Source organism: Myotis myotis, unplaced genomic scaffold (assembly GCF_014108235.1).
Source record: "Myotis myotis isolate mMyoMyo1 unplaced genomic scaffold, mMyoMyo1.p scaffold_m19_p_1, whole genome shotgun sequence".
Classification (NCBI taxonomy): domain Eukaryota; kingdom Metazoa; phylum Chordata; class Mammalia; order Chiroptera; family Vespertilionidae; genus Myotis; species Myotis myotis.
In genome coordinates this window covers 178,716,740-178,733,427 of record NW_023416313.1, presented here as the reverse complement: position 1 = coordinate 178,733,427, position 16,688 = coordinate 178,716,740, and the positions used below count along the sequence as shown (strand labels likewise).

Sequence of the window (16,688 nt, the reverse complement as noted above, 5' to 3'; positions counted from 1 at the left end):
TGAACACTCTCAAAGAAGGCGGCAGGGATGGAGGAGCAGAAGCAAACAGTTGCCACCCATTTGCCTTTGGCAGCGTACCAACCCCACGCTCCTCCCCATAACAGCCCTCCCTCCAGCCCGGCTGACGGGCTCCGTGGTTGAGCATCCACCAGGAGGTTGAGGTTCGATTCCTGGTCAGGTCACATGCCCGGGTTGTGGGCTTGATCCCCAGTGTGTGGTGTGCTGGAGGCAGCCGATCAATAATTCTCTGTCATCATTGATGTTTCTATCTCTCTTTCCCTCTCTGAAATATATATATATATAGCCTTCCCTCCAGAAAGAACCTGACATAGAGCCCCTGTTCTCCACCCACTCCCTGGATCTCTCCTCTCCCTTCACCCCCACAATACTGCAGACGGGTTACTGGGGAAGGTAGGGGGAGGGGGAAGGAGACTCTAGATATGGCAAGGTGGAGAAGGACTTCCCAAGGACCCTCAGAGTTAAGTTGACAGCTCCAGTCTTGCGGTGTACGTCTTCCCACCTCCAGCCTGCGAGACTGGCCCCCACTGCCATGGCTAAACTGGAAATGATGCCAAGAGTGGCTTGGCAGGACTTTACCCCGTCCTCCCTCTCAAGCTGATCCACACAAAAACTGAAATAAGAAAACGTTTGATATAAAGAATGGATTAAAGCACCTTTAGGAAACATTTCCATTTGTATTGATCTGTAACATAAAATCCCAGGAAGACCGATGGGCCTGCAGTGGCAGTCCTGCTCGAAGCTTTCTAAGTAGTAAGTAACCCTGACCCTCTACTAGCCTGTGCTCACCGCCCTTGCTCTGACTCATTTGTAGCATTAATGGGGGAAAAGCTTCAACACCAGTTTGGTTCCTCGGCTTCTGCTTGTTTATAATAAAATCATAAGACCTCGTCCATCAATCATTAACCCACACCCCTGCTGGTCTCCTTTCCTCCTGATCACCTTTGCAGGCCTGCTGAGTTCCAGGATTTTTGATTGGGTTTTCACTCTCTGGGTTTCCTCTCCAGGCAGGCTTCGGTGTTCTGGTCTGATCCATTCAGCAAACATTAGCTGAGTGCCTCCTTCAGCCCAGAGTTAATTTCTACCTCTGCTGGCCGAATCCATCTACTATCTGCTCAGGGCCACACTCCATTAATGAGCTTCTCTCTCTCCTGATCCACCTTCCTGCTCTACTCCCATTGCTTCTGTGTGGAAATATGCTCCAATCTCTCCATTAAAACACCAAAGTTTTACTGTTATCTTCATCTTCCTATAATGCATATGTATGTATGCACCCACACTCTTCTCTCATCTCTTTATGGCTAGATTTCTGAAATGAGCTTAAGAAATCCTTCACATCAATTCATTAAGCATTTAGTAAGTGCCGCTATGTGCTCAGGCTTGGGGGAGAGATGTGACAAAAGTTCCAGTCTTCAAAAGGCCTTTGAAGCTTGCGGACTTGGAGTTCTAGTCTGGAACAGGTTTGTGCTCTAGCCTGGAGATGACAGTCCTGGGTGAAACAGGTTAAATGACAATTTAAGTCACTGTACCAACAGAGGCTGGCTAAGGTGTTCAGGGTAGGGAGAAAGCACTTCAGTAGCTTTGGCAGAACTTGAGATGGACTTTGAGGAGTGGACGAGATTTGGAAAGCTGAAGAGGAAAGAAGAACGCATTTCATTCAAACTCTTAGCATAAGAACATTTGGGAAGGTTGGTTAGCACAGCTTGTTCTGAGGATGGGGGAACTGGCCAACCATGGGGCCGACTGGGGAGGGCCTCTGAAGGCCTTGACAATCTGAAGGGTTTTAGGTCATGACAGACGGCTATGGTTCTGCTTTGTTTTACTGAGATGAGATAGGGCATGCTGTAGGAAAGGGAGTGGAGAGATGGAGTACGGCCAAAGAAGCGGGGCTGCCCCTGGTTATTAGAGAGGAGATTGGCAGCTCACAGGAAAGACTGAGGCAGGGACCCTGCAGGGAACCTTTGCAGTGTGACCTGGCGAGGGCCTAACCTGGAGTGTGGAGGGGATGGAAACTTGACTCTGGGACAGGGGTGGGCAAACTTTTTGACTCGAGGGCCACAATGGGTTCTTAAACTGGACCGGAGGGCCGGAACAAAAGCATGGATGGAGTGTTTGTGTGAACTAATACATGTTAACACTGCTGCTGGTGAAGGAGCGGAGGGGAGAGCAAGAGAACCCTCTGCTCTTTCGGCTCCGCGGGCCGTAGTTTGCCCATGGCTGCTCTAGGACCTGGTGAAGCTGGTGGAGGTGATGGAAACTTGACTCCAAGACCTGGTGGAGGTAGAGGTGATGGAAACTTGACTCCAGGACCTGGTAGAAGTGGTGATGATGGAAACCTGACTCCAGGACCTGGTGGAGGTGCTGAAAACTTGACTCCAGGACCTGGTGGAGCTGATGGAGGTGATGGAAACTTGACTCCAGGACCTGATGAAGGTTGTGATGATGGAAACTTGACTCCAGAACCTGGTAGAAGTGGTGGTGATGGAAACCTGACTCCAGGATGTGGTGGAGGTGCTGATAACTTGACTCCAGGACCTGGTGGAGATGATGGAGGTGATGGAAACTTGACTCCAGGAACTGATGAAGGTGGTGGTGATGGAAACTTGACTCCAAGACCTGGTGGAGGTAGTGGTAGTGATGGAAAGCTGACTCCAGGATCTGGTGGAGGTGGTGGTAGTGATGGAAACTTGACTCCAGGGCCTGGTGAAGGTGGTGGAGGTGATGGAAACTTGACTCCAGGGCCTGGTGGAGGTGGTAGAGGTGATGGAAACCTGACTCTAGGACCTGGTGAAGGTGGTAGAGGTGATCGAAACTTGACTCCAGGACCTGGTGAAGGTGGTGGTGATGGAAACTTGACTCCAAGACCTGGTGGAGATAGTGGAGGTGATGGAAACTTGACTCCAGGGCCTGGTAGAGGTGGTGGAGGTGATGAAAACTTGACTCCAAGACCTGGTGGAGGTAGTGGTGGTGATGGAAACTTGACTCCAGGGCCTGGTGGAGGTGGTGGTAGTGATGGAAACCTGACTCCAGGACTTGGTGGAGGTGGTGGAGGTGATGGAAACTTGACTCCAGGGCCTGGTGGTGGTGGTGGTGGAGGTGATGGAAACCTGACTCCAGGACTTGGTGGAGGTGGTGGAGGTGATGGAAACTTGACTCCAGGACTTGGTGGAGGTGGTGGAGGTGATGGAAACCTGACTCCAGGACTTGGTGGAGGTGGTGGAGGTGATGGAGGTGATGGAAACCTGACTCCAGGGCCTGGTGGAGGTGGTGGAGGTGATGGAAACTTGACTCCAGGGCCTGGTGGAGGTGGTGGAGGTGATGGAAACTTGACTCCAGGGCCTGGTGGAGGTGGTGGAGGTGATGGAAACCTGACTCCAGGACTTGGTGGAGGTGACGGAAACTTGACTCCAGGGCCTGGTGGAGGTGGTGGAGGTGATGGAGGTGATGGAAACCTGACTCCAGGACTTGGTGGAGGTGATGGAAACTTGACTCCAGGGCCTGGTGGAGGTGGTGGAGGTGATGGAGGTGATGGAAACCTGACTCCAGGGCCTGGTGGAGGTGGTGGAGGTGATGGAAACCTGACTCCAGGACTTGGTGGAGGTGATGGATACTTGACTCTAGGGCCTGGTGGAGGTGATGGATACTTGACTCCAGGGCCTGGTGGAGGTGGTGGTGGTGATGAAAACCTGACTGCAGGACTTGGTGGAGGTGATGGAAACTTGACTCCAGGACCTGGTAGAGTTGGTGGAGGTGATGGAAACCTGACTCTAGGACCTGGTGGAGGTGGTGGAGGTGATGGGAACTTGACTCCAGGACCTGGTGGAGGGGGTGGAGGTGGTGGAGACTTGACTCCAGGACCTGGTAGAAGTAGTAGTGATGGAAACATGACTCCAGGACCTGGTGGAGGGGGTGGAGGTGATGGAAACCTGACTTCAGGACCTAGTGGAGGTGGTGGTGGTGATGGAAACCTGACTCCAGGACCTGGTGGAGAGGATGGAAACTTGACTCCAGGACCTTTTGAAGGTGGTGGTGATGGATATTTGACTTCAGGGCCTGGTGGAGGTGGTGGTGGTGATGAAACCTGACTCCAGGACCTGGTGGAGGTGGTTGTGTTGGTGATGGAAACTTGGCTTCAGGACCTGGTGGAAGTGGTTGTGGTAGTGATAGAAACTTGGCTCCAGGGCCTGGTGGAGGTGGTTGTGGTGGTGATGGAAACTTGGCTCCAGGACCAAATGAGGGCAAAGAATGGACTGAGCCAGCCTGGCTCTGAGATTTTGAGTCTTGGAATAGTGGGTTCAATTGTTCACTGATGAGGCATTGCTCTATTCAGTTCAGATCTAGGTCAGAACACAGCAACTAGCTGCTATATGTGGATCTCATTTGAACCCTGAATTTTACAAATAAACCATTACAAATTTATGAGAAAATTTGAAAATTTTTAATTTTGCCTGGATTTGATAACATTAAGGAATTAATTGTTTTCTTTTTAAGAGTGGTAACGATATTTTGAGTCCTTATATTTTGTTTTTTGTTTGTTTGTTTTTTTAAATTAAATCTTTATTGTTCAGATTATTACATTTGTTCCTCTTTTTCCCCCCCATAACTCCCCTCCTCCCAGTTCCCGCCCCACCCTCCGCCCTCACTCCCCACCCACTGTCCTCATCCATAGGTGCATGATTTTTGTCCAGTCTCTTCCCGCATCTCCCACACCCCTTTCCCCCCCAAGAATAGTCAGTCCATTCCCTTTCTATGTCCCTGATTCTATTATGATCACCAGATTATTTGTTCACTTGATTCTTCGATTCACTTGTTGATAGATGCATGTTTGTTGTTCATAATTTGTATCTTTACCTTTTTCTTCTTCTTCCTCTTCTTAAAGGATACCTTTCAGCATTTCATATAATACTGGTTTGGTGGTGATGAACCCCTTTAGCTTTTCCTTATCTGTGAAGCTCTTTATCTGACCTTCAGTTCTGAATGATAGCTTTGCTGGATAAAGTAATCTTGGTTGTAGGTTCTTGGTATTCATCACTTTGAATATTTCTTGCCATTCCCTTCTGGCCTGCAAAGTTTCTGTTGAGAAATCAGCTGACAGTCGTATGGGTATTCCCTTGTAGGTAACTGAGTTTCTTTCTCTTGCTGCTTTTAGGATTTTCTCTTTGTCTTTTGCTCTTGGCATTTTAATGATGATGTGTCTTGGTGTGGTCCTCTTTGGATTCCTTTTGTTTGGGGTTCTCTGCGCTTCCTGGACCTGTAAGTCTATTTCTTTCACCAGGTGGGGGAAGTTTTCTGTCATTATTTCTTCAAATAGGTTTTCAATATCTTGCTCTCTCTCATCTTCTGGCACCCCTATAATTCTGATGTTGGTACACTTGAAGCTGTCCCAGAGGCTCCTTACACTATCTTCGTATTTTCGGATTCTTTTTTCATTTTGCTTTTCCAGTTGGGTGTTTTTTGCTTCTTCGCATTTCGAATCTTTGACTTGATTCTTGCGCTCCTCTGGTCTGCTGTTGGGTGTCTGTACAATATTCTTTATTTCAGTCAGTGTATGCTTAATTTCTAGTTGGTTCTTTAATCACAATATCGAGGGTCTCATTAGATTTCTTGAGGATCTCACTACATTTATCGGCGGTCTCACCAGTCTTTTCGAGGGCCTTACTAAGTTTATCGGCAGCTTCTAGACAGTTCTTGAGAGACCTTAAAAGTGTGGTTTTGAGCTCTATATCTTCCATTTCTGACATTTGCGTCCTGTTTCTTTGTCTCCGCATTTTTTTATCTTTTCTTGGTGCACCCCCTAGTGGTCTTTGTGCGCAGTCTTGTTCTAGTTAAGCCTTGATTGTTGTCGGCAATACCGGGGGTGATTTGACCTCCAGGCTAACTGGCTATGAGAGTCCGCTGTGTCTGCAGTGGGAGAGCTTCTGTGCTGGATCTCTAGGGCGGTGCTAATCTAGCGTTTGCCTGAGGCTATCCGGCAAATGGCTCTGCGCAGGGCTTGGGCAGGGCGGGTCCCCGGGGATCTACAGGGCTGGACGGAGCGAGCAGTTATGGCTGCTCTCAGTCCCGCCCCTAGGGGCTCTGCCTCACAGAGTCCCAGCAACTGCTGCAAACCTCGGAGAGAAAGCTGCCTTCGAGTTCCGACTGAAGCCAGACAGTCCCGCTTCTCCCGTTTGAGTCTGGGTCCCTAGAGACTCGCCCAGATCTGGAGCTCAGAGTCTGAAACTCCCTCCCGATTGAAAACAACAACCGCGCCCTCCGCTGCCAGCCCGCTCCGCGTGCACTTCGCACCTGAGTATTTCACTTCAGCACTGCGCCTCCTCTGAGTCTGGGTATGATATTCTCTTTCCTCCTAGTTGTAGAATTTCCACTCAGCCAGCCTTCCTGTGGTTCTGGATGATGTTCGTTCCGTCTTTTAGGTGTACCCTTGAATTGGTTGTTCGAGGCAGCAATCTCCGGCGTTAACCTATGCCGCCATCTTGGTTTCTCCGAGTCCTTATATTTTGGAGAGACATACTGAAATATGTATAAATGACATATATTTGGATTCATTTCAGAATTATCCAAGAACAGGGGAGTGTTGGTATAGGGTAGATGAAGCCGGATTGACTAAGAATTGTTAGTTGTTGAAGCTGGGGGTGTGCTCTCCTCTCTACTGTTGTATACATATGAAATTTTCCGTAAAAAAATTCTGGGCCTCGGGTAATGCAAGTCTTACACCCTGGGCCTGATCGTTTCCAATCAGAAATCACAAGAGGCATTTAAAACTGTGCCATGTTAATCTCTTGTTACATTTCAAAACAGAAATTCGGTCCTCTTCTGTTTTGCCTAAAGCAGTTAAAGTCATGAACTGGGAAGAAATAATGCCTTGCTTTTATGTGGAAACAAACTGGGAGATACACATGATCTCCTTTATCATGATCATGGGAGGAATCCAACCAATCGAAGAGGCAAAGCCAACCCTCAAGAGAAAAGCCACATTTTTAGGTAGCTGGAAATAAATGCTTCTTTTGGAAGAGTTGTTCCCAAGGGAGGTCTTCTGGCAGCAGACACAAGGCATGAGTGTGAAAGCTGAGACTGAGTTGAAAAATTACAGCCTGAGCTTCAACTACCAGCGAAGAGGCCGGTGCTACTGTGGAGGTGGGTCACACATTGCCAGACAGAGTCTGGGGGCAGAAAGAAGCCTCCCACTGACACCCTGATACTAGTTGCCTGGTGCCCACCCACATGGCACCTTGTTCTCACTTACAAGCCACAAAGATGGAGGCTGCTTTGACAACATCCCCAGTCATGTGAGAGGGGGACACCAGCCATCACCTGCTGGCGGAGGGTCCCAGGAATTGCCATAAAGCCCATACTTGGCAGGCCATCTCCCAGGCTACAGGACAGCGACCAGGTTTCTTTTCCAGTGAGGTCCCAGACAGAACAAATTGTCATATATGTTAACTAGAAAGCTAGGAGGGCAAATTTTGAACTTGAGGGGGAAAAATTATATCTGGGAATGGGAAGCTAGGAGATTATGTAGGTGTGTGCTTCCCTGGGGACAAACAAGCACACAATTAGCATGAGAAAACCCCGCAGTGAGCACGCGAGGGCCTGCTCATTGCGGTCAAGGCGGAATGAGTGAGCCATGGTTCTTGTCTTCAAGGAGCGCACAGGAAGGGAGGAGAGGGGTGCGCAGAATCTCCTGGGAAAGTGCTGAAACAGAGGGCATGTTGGTCCTGTGACTCAGGCAGGGCAACTCAGCCAAAGTCTAACTTTGGGCAAATCGGTTCATCTCATTTTTATCTATAAAATGGGGCAATTCTTACCTTGCTGATATGGTAGAGTTGTAGAGCTGTAAGGAGCTCTAGACCATTAAAACAACAACAATGATAAATAAAGAAGCTTCAGCAGCCCTGCCAGCGTGGTTCAGTGGTTGAGTGTTGCCCTATGAGCCAGGAGGTAATGGTTTGATTCCTGGTCAGGGCACATGCCCCGGTTGCGGGCTCTATCCCCAGTCTGGGGCATGCAGGGGGCAACGATCAATGATTCTCTCTCATCATTGATGTTTCTATCTCTTTCCCTCCCTCTTCCTCTCTGAAATCAATATATATTTTAATACCTTATATATAAAAAAGCATCAGCAGTTGCATCAGCAGCTGCAGGCGTAGCCCTCTTATCTAAGGGCCTGTGACTGGTGCTCATGGACGCGTGCCCTCTGTGGATGGCAGCCAAGACCCAGGGCAGGTTCCTGATGCAGATGCTGCCCACTCTCCAGCCAGCGCCGGAGTAGCGGCGCCCTGTAACCGCATTCCCATAGTTGGTTCCTTGTCACAAGCCCAGGAGCTGCTGTGGCATGAGCAACCCTCTCCAACTCGTTCAAACTCGCCTGATTCAGAGGGTGAAGGCGCTTAGTTCTAGTAATCTTAATAAATCCAGAGCTTGAGAGGCAGAAGGGACGCTTGGAACATGCTGTCCAATCCTCCCATTTGTACGCAGGGCAAAGGAGACTCGGGCAGGATGTCACTGGCTGGAGGTCACTGAGCTGGTGCCAGAATCTGGTTCTCGGACTGTCCTGGTCCAAGAGAGCTGCTTCTCTTTCCTGGGAGGTTTGGCCACCACTGTTGCCTTTTATAACCTTAGTCTTTTCCTGTCTCCAAACACCTCATTCAGCCGAATGTCCAAGGAAGGGTAGTTAGAACAAAATAAAGGAGAAAAATTCTTCCCAAGCTTTTTCCCAAGCTCTCTGTTCTCCGGGATTGTTCATTCTTCGGAAAATGTTTCCTAAATGCCTGTTAGGTGTGTGGCCCCCATCACAACCTGGATTCACAGAGATGAAAATGAGATGGCCCAGTCTCCAAGGAGCTCCTGGGGCAGTCACCACGAAAACGCTCTCTTCGTGAAACTCTGCTCTAGGAAAAGAAAGTCCTTCTTCTAACCTGGTTCCCTTTAGTCATGTGTGCACGGAGAAGTCCTCTCATGGCCTCTTTACTTCCTGAGAATTTCCATTCATGCCCATCTGGCAGCTTCTGCCACCTGGACTGTGGGCCCAGGTGGTGCAGTGAGCGAGAAAAGGCGGCTGCCTTCCTCTGGAGGGCTTGCCCCCACTCCATGTGCCTCTTCCTGACACTTAGGGTTTGTATGACACCTCCCTGCTCCCTCCTGTCCCTGAAGAGTTTGGTTTTGCCCTCAGCCGAATCACTGTCTTCCCCCCGGCTACCCCATTGCTTCGGTTCCTCCAGCCTCTCCCCAGTCACCATCTTGGTGCAGCTGAGTTGCCTTGAGTCCAGCGCTTTGAGGCCTAGGCTACAAAAACAGCATAGTTCAGTGGAAACTCTGACTGACGTGTGCAAGTGAGGAAACGTGTCCAGCGAAAGGTTGGACTGGAGATTCTGATGTCCCTTCCAGCTCTAGCATTTCTGAAAAGGTATATGCAAAGGTTGACAGCCTGGAAGGTTCTAGAAGGGTTCTACTGCATGCGTCCCGACCTAGGACATACTCCTCGCAGCATTTTAAATGAATGTGGGCACTGAGTTTTGCTTCTGACTCTCCCTACTCTCAGAAGAGGTCTAATGGTTAGAGACTGCAGTGCAGGGAACTGAGGTGCTGAGGGCCAGGACACGCACTCACAGTCTTGTTGTCTATGGAAGGGTCCCCAGAAGCAGTGGTGCTCCTTCCTCCTCTGCTCTAGTTGCCACCCTTCTCTGTGCTGAGCACTGATGGATGGACCCCAGAAGGCAATGCTGGGTTCCCAACTCCGAGAGGGCCCACAGGGCACCACCATCCACTCTAACAAGCCGTGACATGCCAATTACTTGCTCTTCGGGAGAAACCTCAGCCTGAAATCTGTTTAATTACCATGGAGATAATCTTTTAAACATAGCTTTTACATTCTTTAAAGACTTTCCCCTGTGGGAGCGAGAAGGTTTAGCTGACCGTGGGACGGGATTATTTGTTTTCATTTCCAGAGGAAGGACTATCACCTGGTAGTCATCAGGGGGCCTGGGCCATGGAGGGTTTATTTTTAAGTCTGCCTCCTCACTGATAGTTTGTCAATGAGGTCGTAATAATCAGTTTGTAGTACCGTCTTACTTTTTCTCAGTGTGAACCTTGCACGTTGCTCTGTGATTCCAGGCCTGTAATTACTTGATGTTTGAAAAGTATCCCTATCAGGTTGGGTTCTGTACTTACCCTGGCTGTGGGTATCAAGAGCCAATATCTTCAAGGGTTTCCTCTCAGGAAGATTCTACCTGTAAACCCATTAGCCTCAAAGACCTACCTGGCACTGCGGTCAGTCCGACACCGATTTTTCCCACCTGGGCGTCCCAGCAGATTCATAAGTTCTTCCCACTAGAATGCATGCTTGGGCCAGCAGGGGCTCCAGCTGTTGTGCAACCTGGAGGCCCTAAGGCCCAGGGCGATCCCTGCTCACAACAGGTAGACTGTGAAAGTCAACAGGTCTTCATGTGGGGAGGATGTGCTGTATCGAAATAGGAACAACGTACAGAATAAAGCAGAGCTGGTGGGCCCTAGACCCTGGTCTGCTGCTCTAGTCCTTTCCCCACATCACTACCAGCAAGTGGACTGGGGCATTGGCTGGACCTAATTCTGTAGGCTGAGATCTCTGGGCCTCAGAGAACAGACCTCTGGGGAGTAAGAAGATAAAAGGTGTAATTCTATTGAACGCAGAATTAGAAGGTTAGAAAAAAATTGTTTGTGGAAACTGATTAAACCTTGGGCTTGAATCTCTCCTTCCAGGTCCTGCCGGGGAGAAGAGCTGGCCCAAGAGCTACCCGTCTTGTGGGGGCCTGATGCAGTCCCCGATAGACCTGCACAGTGACATCCTCCAGTACGATGCCAGCCTGGTGCCCCTTGAGTTCCAGGGCTATAACGTGTCTGCCAATGAGCAATTGACCCTGATCAACAACGGCCACTCAGGTGAGGGAGAGACCCCAGAGACCTGCAGGTGTCCAGCTTCCCTAGGCTGCCTGCCTGCCCTCGTCCATCTGCCAGGGAGGGGGCTCCACTGAGGCACCAGGGGGAGGGGCCCAGACCACTCTGCCTGGGTCCTGGGCTCAGCCCCTCTGCCAGGGCAGCACCCGTCAGAAGAAGCACGTGTCTTGGGATGCGGGGGTGGGGGGGTGGGGGGTGGGGAGGAGGGGGACAGGCCCCTTTGGCCACTGGCTGTGGCGTGGGAGGGAATTCTTGGGCATCATGAACTCAAGGAGCCACACAGTTCATTGCGGGCCCGCACCCAGGCTTTGGAGTCAGACAAGCCTGGATCTGAATTCTGGCTTGAGCTTTCACCTGGAAAAAGGGCATATGGGTGGGTACTGTGAAGACGGGAGAGTATGTATGTTGGGATCTGTTATCGAGTCGATGCTTCATAAATGGCAATTACTATTGTTGCTGTGATAGAACTCTACAGCTTGGCAGGCGCTTCATTAAAGGTTCTGTCTTCACGGTCAGGTGTGCGATGCATGGACATGTGAACGAGCATCCATTGGTTTAGTATCAGTGTTCCTGCCATCATTTTCCATTTTCCAAGGGGAACCAGGAAGGTGCTGGTGCCGCTGGGATTGCTTTAGTGAAACAGAGATGTTCTCAGGGAAGGAGGCCTGTGCCTGACCCACAGGCTGTGTTTCCCGGGTCTCCACCTTGCTGTATCCACCTGCCCCCTGTATGGGACCCGAGCAGGTGCTGTCTCCTGACTCTGAAGGTCACCTCTCCACTCCCCGCAGTGAAGCTGAAGCTGCCCCCGGGCATGCATATCCAGGGCCTGCCATCCCGCTACAGTGCCACACAGCTGCACCTGCACTGGGGGGACCAGAATGACCCCCACGGCTCCGAGCACACTGTTGGTGGGAAGCACTTCGCTGCCGAGGTGAGTGGGGCGGCCAGGCTGGCAGAAGCTGCCCAGGGTGGGTGATCTGGCATTCTTCCCCTTGGCTGGTGTGCAGATAAGACCAGAGCATGGGGGCAGGGGCGGGAGGGGCTGTAAGATCAGTGACAGGTGGTGGTGGGGGCTCTGCCTTCATGCTCTCCACAGCCACACCTGGCCGTGAGCAGCACAGGACGGTGTAGCCACTCCGGCCACACTGCGGCTCCTCTGCGGTGTCCGGTCCCCTCTCTCTCCTAAACAGGCTGAGTTTGTCTCTGTATCGTCTGCTGAGCGATGCTGCTCAGAAGGCAGTGCTCCAGGGGGGCCCGTTTTCTAGACATCGCCCTTCTGTTGGCACAGATCCACCAGCTCGTCCAGCTGATGCACCCCCTGCTGAATTACCCTGGGCTAACTGCTCCCCCAACTTCTCAGTCTTCTCCACATGCCATGTTGTTGGCACAGGTCTTTCCCGTCCCATCTTTCCTGTCCCTGAACATGGGCTGTGCTTGGAACTTGGGACCCAAGTCCAGGGCTACTGTTTTACTCGGCCACAAACCAAGGGATGGCTGACATCGTAATGTGCAGGGCATCATGGCAACCAGAGACTCACCGAGGACAGCTTGGGGTGTCAGCAGAGCACTGTGTTACGTAGCCCTGAAGCACTAACCCAAAAGGCAAAGGAAGACAGGAGGAGGCGTGGCGGTGCGATGGTGGGAGAGGGGAGAGTTGCTTTATGTCAGAGCTCCCATGGTCTTGAACTTGGGGTGTGTTCTGAATGTTTACAGGGCAGTACGAGGAGATAAATACAACTTATGAGCCAGTGGAGCTCACAGTAAATACTGACATGACCGCTCTCCTCTGTTCTTAATTGCTGAACTGCTTAATGCCTCAGGCTAATTACAGGTTGAGCTTCAAATGTGGAAAGACTGTAATGCTGGCCCAGTCGCATGGCACTGCTGGAGGTGCACATATTCCAGGCCAGGCCCCTCTCTGAACCCCCAGGACTGCGAGTTCTTCCAGGCTAATTGCCGAGTGGAGGCCCCTACTTTCCCCTGGGGAATAGAGGAGTGAGGGTGTAGGCCTGGAGGGTTTGGACATTTAAAAATATTTCTAGTTATTGTATTTTCTGCTATTAAGCCACATCATCAGGCCAAGAGCCTGGTGAAGATGGACCATAGATGTCAATAATAGAGACAGTGCATCAGGTGAACCCTAAAGTGGCGGGTTCTCTATGGAGGGTCCTTGGGAGTTGGAGGTTCTTCTGGGTGGAGTGTGTGTAAGACAACGCCCTCCTCGCGGCAGGGCTTCCCTCCGTTTGTATTCGTCTTCACCTCCTCTCGATTAGTCTGAACACAGTGCCCACAAGCTCAAAGGTGAGCTGTAAAAATAAGGCTCTAGGACCTCCGGGGTTTTAACCATATAGGATTCTGTTCCTTTTGCCAAAGCGATGCCAGGCAAGGATGGTGTTGGACAATAGGGGAGGCTGCATCCTTCGGGGAGGGGGAGGGGGGAAGATGGTGAAGTAGGAGGGCCTAAGAAATTCTGAATAGAGGTCCACATAAAAAGAGCAATAGTTCGATGTAATTTTTAAAAATTAGGAAGGGCCACTTGAAAAGTGGAGAACATTGAGCTGTATTTGAACATTGAACTTGAGCTGTATTTAATAAAATATTCTTGAATTCTAAATATAACCATATAAGATGGAAAAAGAGGCAAAGAATCAACAAAAATGCATGTGTCAAACCTACAGATCTGTTTGCTAAGATGGTTTTTTGGAGAACAAATGACACCATCTTTAGGATTAAAAAGCAGGTTATAAACGTTGTCAGAATTTGTCCCAACAATGTCTTAATGCTTCCGTAGACTTGTTTTCACTTGAGACCAAATATTAGACCTGCGATTTTCTCTACCTGAGGGATAAATGCGTGTCCTACTGAGGATACAATTACAATTAAGTCACAGTTAGAGGTTTACTGCCCCAGCCCCCACTGCTTCCAGATCAAGTGCATAGGGGCCAGACACATGAGGCCATTTTGCCCCGGCTCCAGAACAAGTAAGGAAAATTAGAAGGGAGAAGTGTTCCAAAGTTCCAGGCTAGTATAAAAACCCATTTGATCATTCATTCATTCTTCATTCATTCAATATTGTGCACCTGGTACTTTCCAAGCAGGATATCAGACACAGGGATACAATGAGCTAGTAAGGTGGACAGTCTGGCCTGGCAGTTTGCAGGGAGGAATGAGGGAAAAGGGAAACTGTGGCGGCCATGAGGGGAGGGTCTGAGAGGCGTGATCTACCTGGGGGGGAGGTCGGTCCTGCTCATGGGACTCCAGTCTCTTGCAAAAGCCAGAGGTTCCCATGAGTCACCCATCCCCTCATAGCGGCTTCTCGCCCACTGCAGCTGCACATTGTCCATTATAACTCGGACCTGTACCCCAACGCCAGCATCGCCAGTAACGAGTCAGACGGCCTCGCTGTCCTAGCTGTTCTCATCGAGGTAAGAGATGTTAAGAGGGGTTTTACGTGAAGTTTGAAGCTGGGATGACATCAGACTCGGCATTTGGTTCCGTGCAACCGGTGTCTTGCCTCCAGAGCAGGGGGGTGTTCCCCATAGAGTTCCTTCTTTCTTGGCCTGGGAGCAGCACTTCCTGTGGCTGAGCAGCAGAAAGGGGCATGTCCTTCGTGGCATCAGGAAAATGAGCCCTAGTCCCCATCCCTAATGCATAAGGGAGGGAATTGCCCAGTTGGACAGGACATGTGAGTGTGTGTGTGTGTGTGTGTGAGAGTGAGTGTGAGTGAGTGTGTGTGTGTGTGTGTGTGTGAGTGAGTGTGTGTGTGTGTGAGAGTGAGTGTGAGTGAGTGTGTGTGTGAGTGTGTGTGTGTGTGTGTGTGTGTGTGTGTGTGTGTGTGTTTGAGGGGGAGGTAGTGGTGGTGGTGGTGGTGAAGAAGGAATCATTCAGTTCTGTTCCATCAAATGCCTGAACCCCTGACACAACTCCAGGCATCCAAGTTCCATCCTGGAACGAGTTCTTTCCTAGTCCCAGAGAATGGGACCCTCTCCCGATTCCCCTGCAGTATTTTCCCTAATGAGACAGTGTGTGCCTTGTTTCTCAACATGCACGCTGCCTGGCTTGGCGGCATGAGCGCAGGCTCCCTCCCTCGAGTTCTGGTTAGAGAACAAGCCTTCGGGAGCACAGCGGGTCATCGGGAGCACAGGCTACACCCCTTCCCCTGGGGCACTCCAGCCCAGCGCCTTGGGTGGAAACAGCACATCCTGAGCTACAGGAAGGCAGGATCGTTCTACCAACCCCGGGCCAGTCTAGAGAACCATCGTAACTGTCCTCGTAAAGGGTGTTCTTCAGGGAGGCCTGGCAGCAGTGACCGTGGCCCCAGCCAAGCCCTCCCACTGCCATTGTCAGTCCAGCTCGGCCTATAGAAATCTCTCCCAGTTCAACCCGCCCTGTCTCTGTTGCAGACGGGCTCCTTCAGTCCTTCCTACGACAAGATCTTCAGTCACCTTCAGCACGTCAAGTACAGAGGTGAGGCGTCCTGGGTGCTGCTTCGCCCTCTGTGGGGGCGGAGGTAGTGACTCCCGTGTGACCTGAAGAAAAACGAATGCTGAGGGCAGGTGTCTGGGACCAGGCCCATGGGTCCGATGGCCCAGAAAGGGGCTAGTTTCCTCCACGTTTCTAGGCTCAGTCACATGCTCAGCTGCTCCTCTGCTTGAGGAGCGAGGCCGACACATCCCCCAACCTGTCTCTCCAGGCCAAGAAGTGCACATTCCCGGCTTCAGCATTGAAGAGCTGCTGCCCGAGAGGCCGGCCGAGTACTACCGCTACAGAGGGTCCCTGACCACGCCGCCCTGCAACCCCACGGTGCTCTGGACGGTGTTCCGGAACCCCGTGCACATTTCCCAGGAGCAGGTGAGTGTCGGCCCCTCCTCATCAGAGGCCACAGGTATCCCCCATGGCTCCCCAAGGGCTTGCTTTCCTCTCTTAGAGTTTCACTGGCTACGACTCCAACCTCCCAAATGCCACAGGCACCCGGGAAGCGCTGTGTGGGGCTATCAAGTCTAACGAAAACGAATCCATCTCCACCGTTCTATAAATAGAGTTGCCAAGTTGCATTTCCCACGATATCCCTGGGTGGATGGTGTTCACTCCCAGGTGGGAGGGAGTGCGGTTCCTTTGCAGGGGGGCGGGGGTGGGGGTGGGGGTGGGTAGGTGGGAATAAAGGCACGGTCAGGTTGAATCGGTTCAGGAACCGGGGAGCTGGGGCTGCTGCCATGAGGGAGTGAAGGTCTCCGCCCTCAAGTGCGAGAGGGAGGGCCAGAGCCTGGCAGTCATCTCAGCCCCTCTCATCGTACAGGGGATGAAAGTGAGGGTTAGATCTGAGGAGATCTGCGGGATCACCGCTGGCTAGTGACAGAGCCAAGAGTTCCAGGCCACTGCCCGGCCCTCTACACGCAGCCTCAATTCAAGAAGGAAGCGGCCAGGAGCCGGGGCTCACGGCCCAGCCCACCGTCACCCCCGCAGAGTGGCTCCTTTTGTCCTGTGAGCTACCGATCTGAGTAACCTAGATAAAGGCAGCAAGTAGGCAGACAGGAATAAAGATGTGGTGAATCAAGGGGAGAAACGTGTGGGGAAGCAGTCACATCCTACCTGGAAACTGCCTTGCAAACACTCTGTAATCCATGTGGGCAGATGAAAACCCATGGGACTGGCAATCAGATGACCTGAGCAACTCCTGTCTCCTCTTTCCCTTCCTTCTGATGGGAGGAAGCCCCATCAGAATAAGCTCCAGGCCCCTCTGA

General features: G+C 51.2%; 2 protein-coding genes across 3 annotated transcripts in view; one reads left to right on the top strand and one right to left on the bottom strand.

The window, feature by feature from the left end:
* CA12 (carbonic anhydrase 12) overlaps positions 1-16,688 on the top strand; it is a 55,972-nt gene that overhangs the window by 25,235 nt on the left and 14,049 nt on the right. For both annotated transcript variants that reach the window (XM_036303977.1, XM_036303972.1), the window contains exons 3-7: positions 10,753-10,932; positions 11,736-11,878; positions 14,277-14,372; positions 15,351-15,414; positions 15,641-15,798. In XM_036303977.1, the coding sequence (XP_036159870.1) occupies positions 10,753-10,932; positions 11,736-11,878; positions 14,277-14,372; positions 15,351-15,414; positions 15,641-15,798 (641 nt within the window). The remainder of the gene's footprint in view (positions 1-10,752; positions 10,933-11,735; positions 11,879-14,276; positions 14,373-15,350; positions 15,415-15,640; positions 15,799-16,688) is intronic.
* Positions 643-16,688, bottom strand: part of APH1B (aph-1 homolog B, gamma-secretase subunit) — a 73,904-nt gene continuing 57,858 nt past the window's right edge. Inside the window, exon 7 of the mRNA XM_036303990.1 lies at positions 643-1,647. The gene's annotated coding sequence lies outside the window, so the exon portion shown is untranslated. The remainder of the gene's footprint in view (positions 1,648-16,688) is intronic.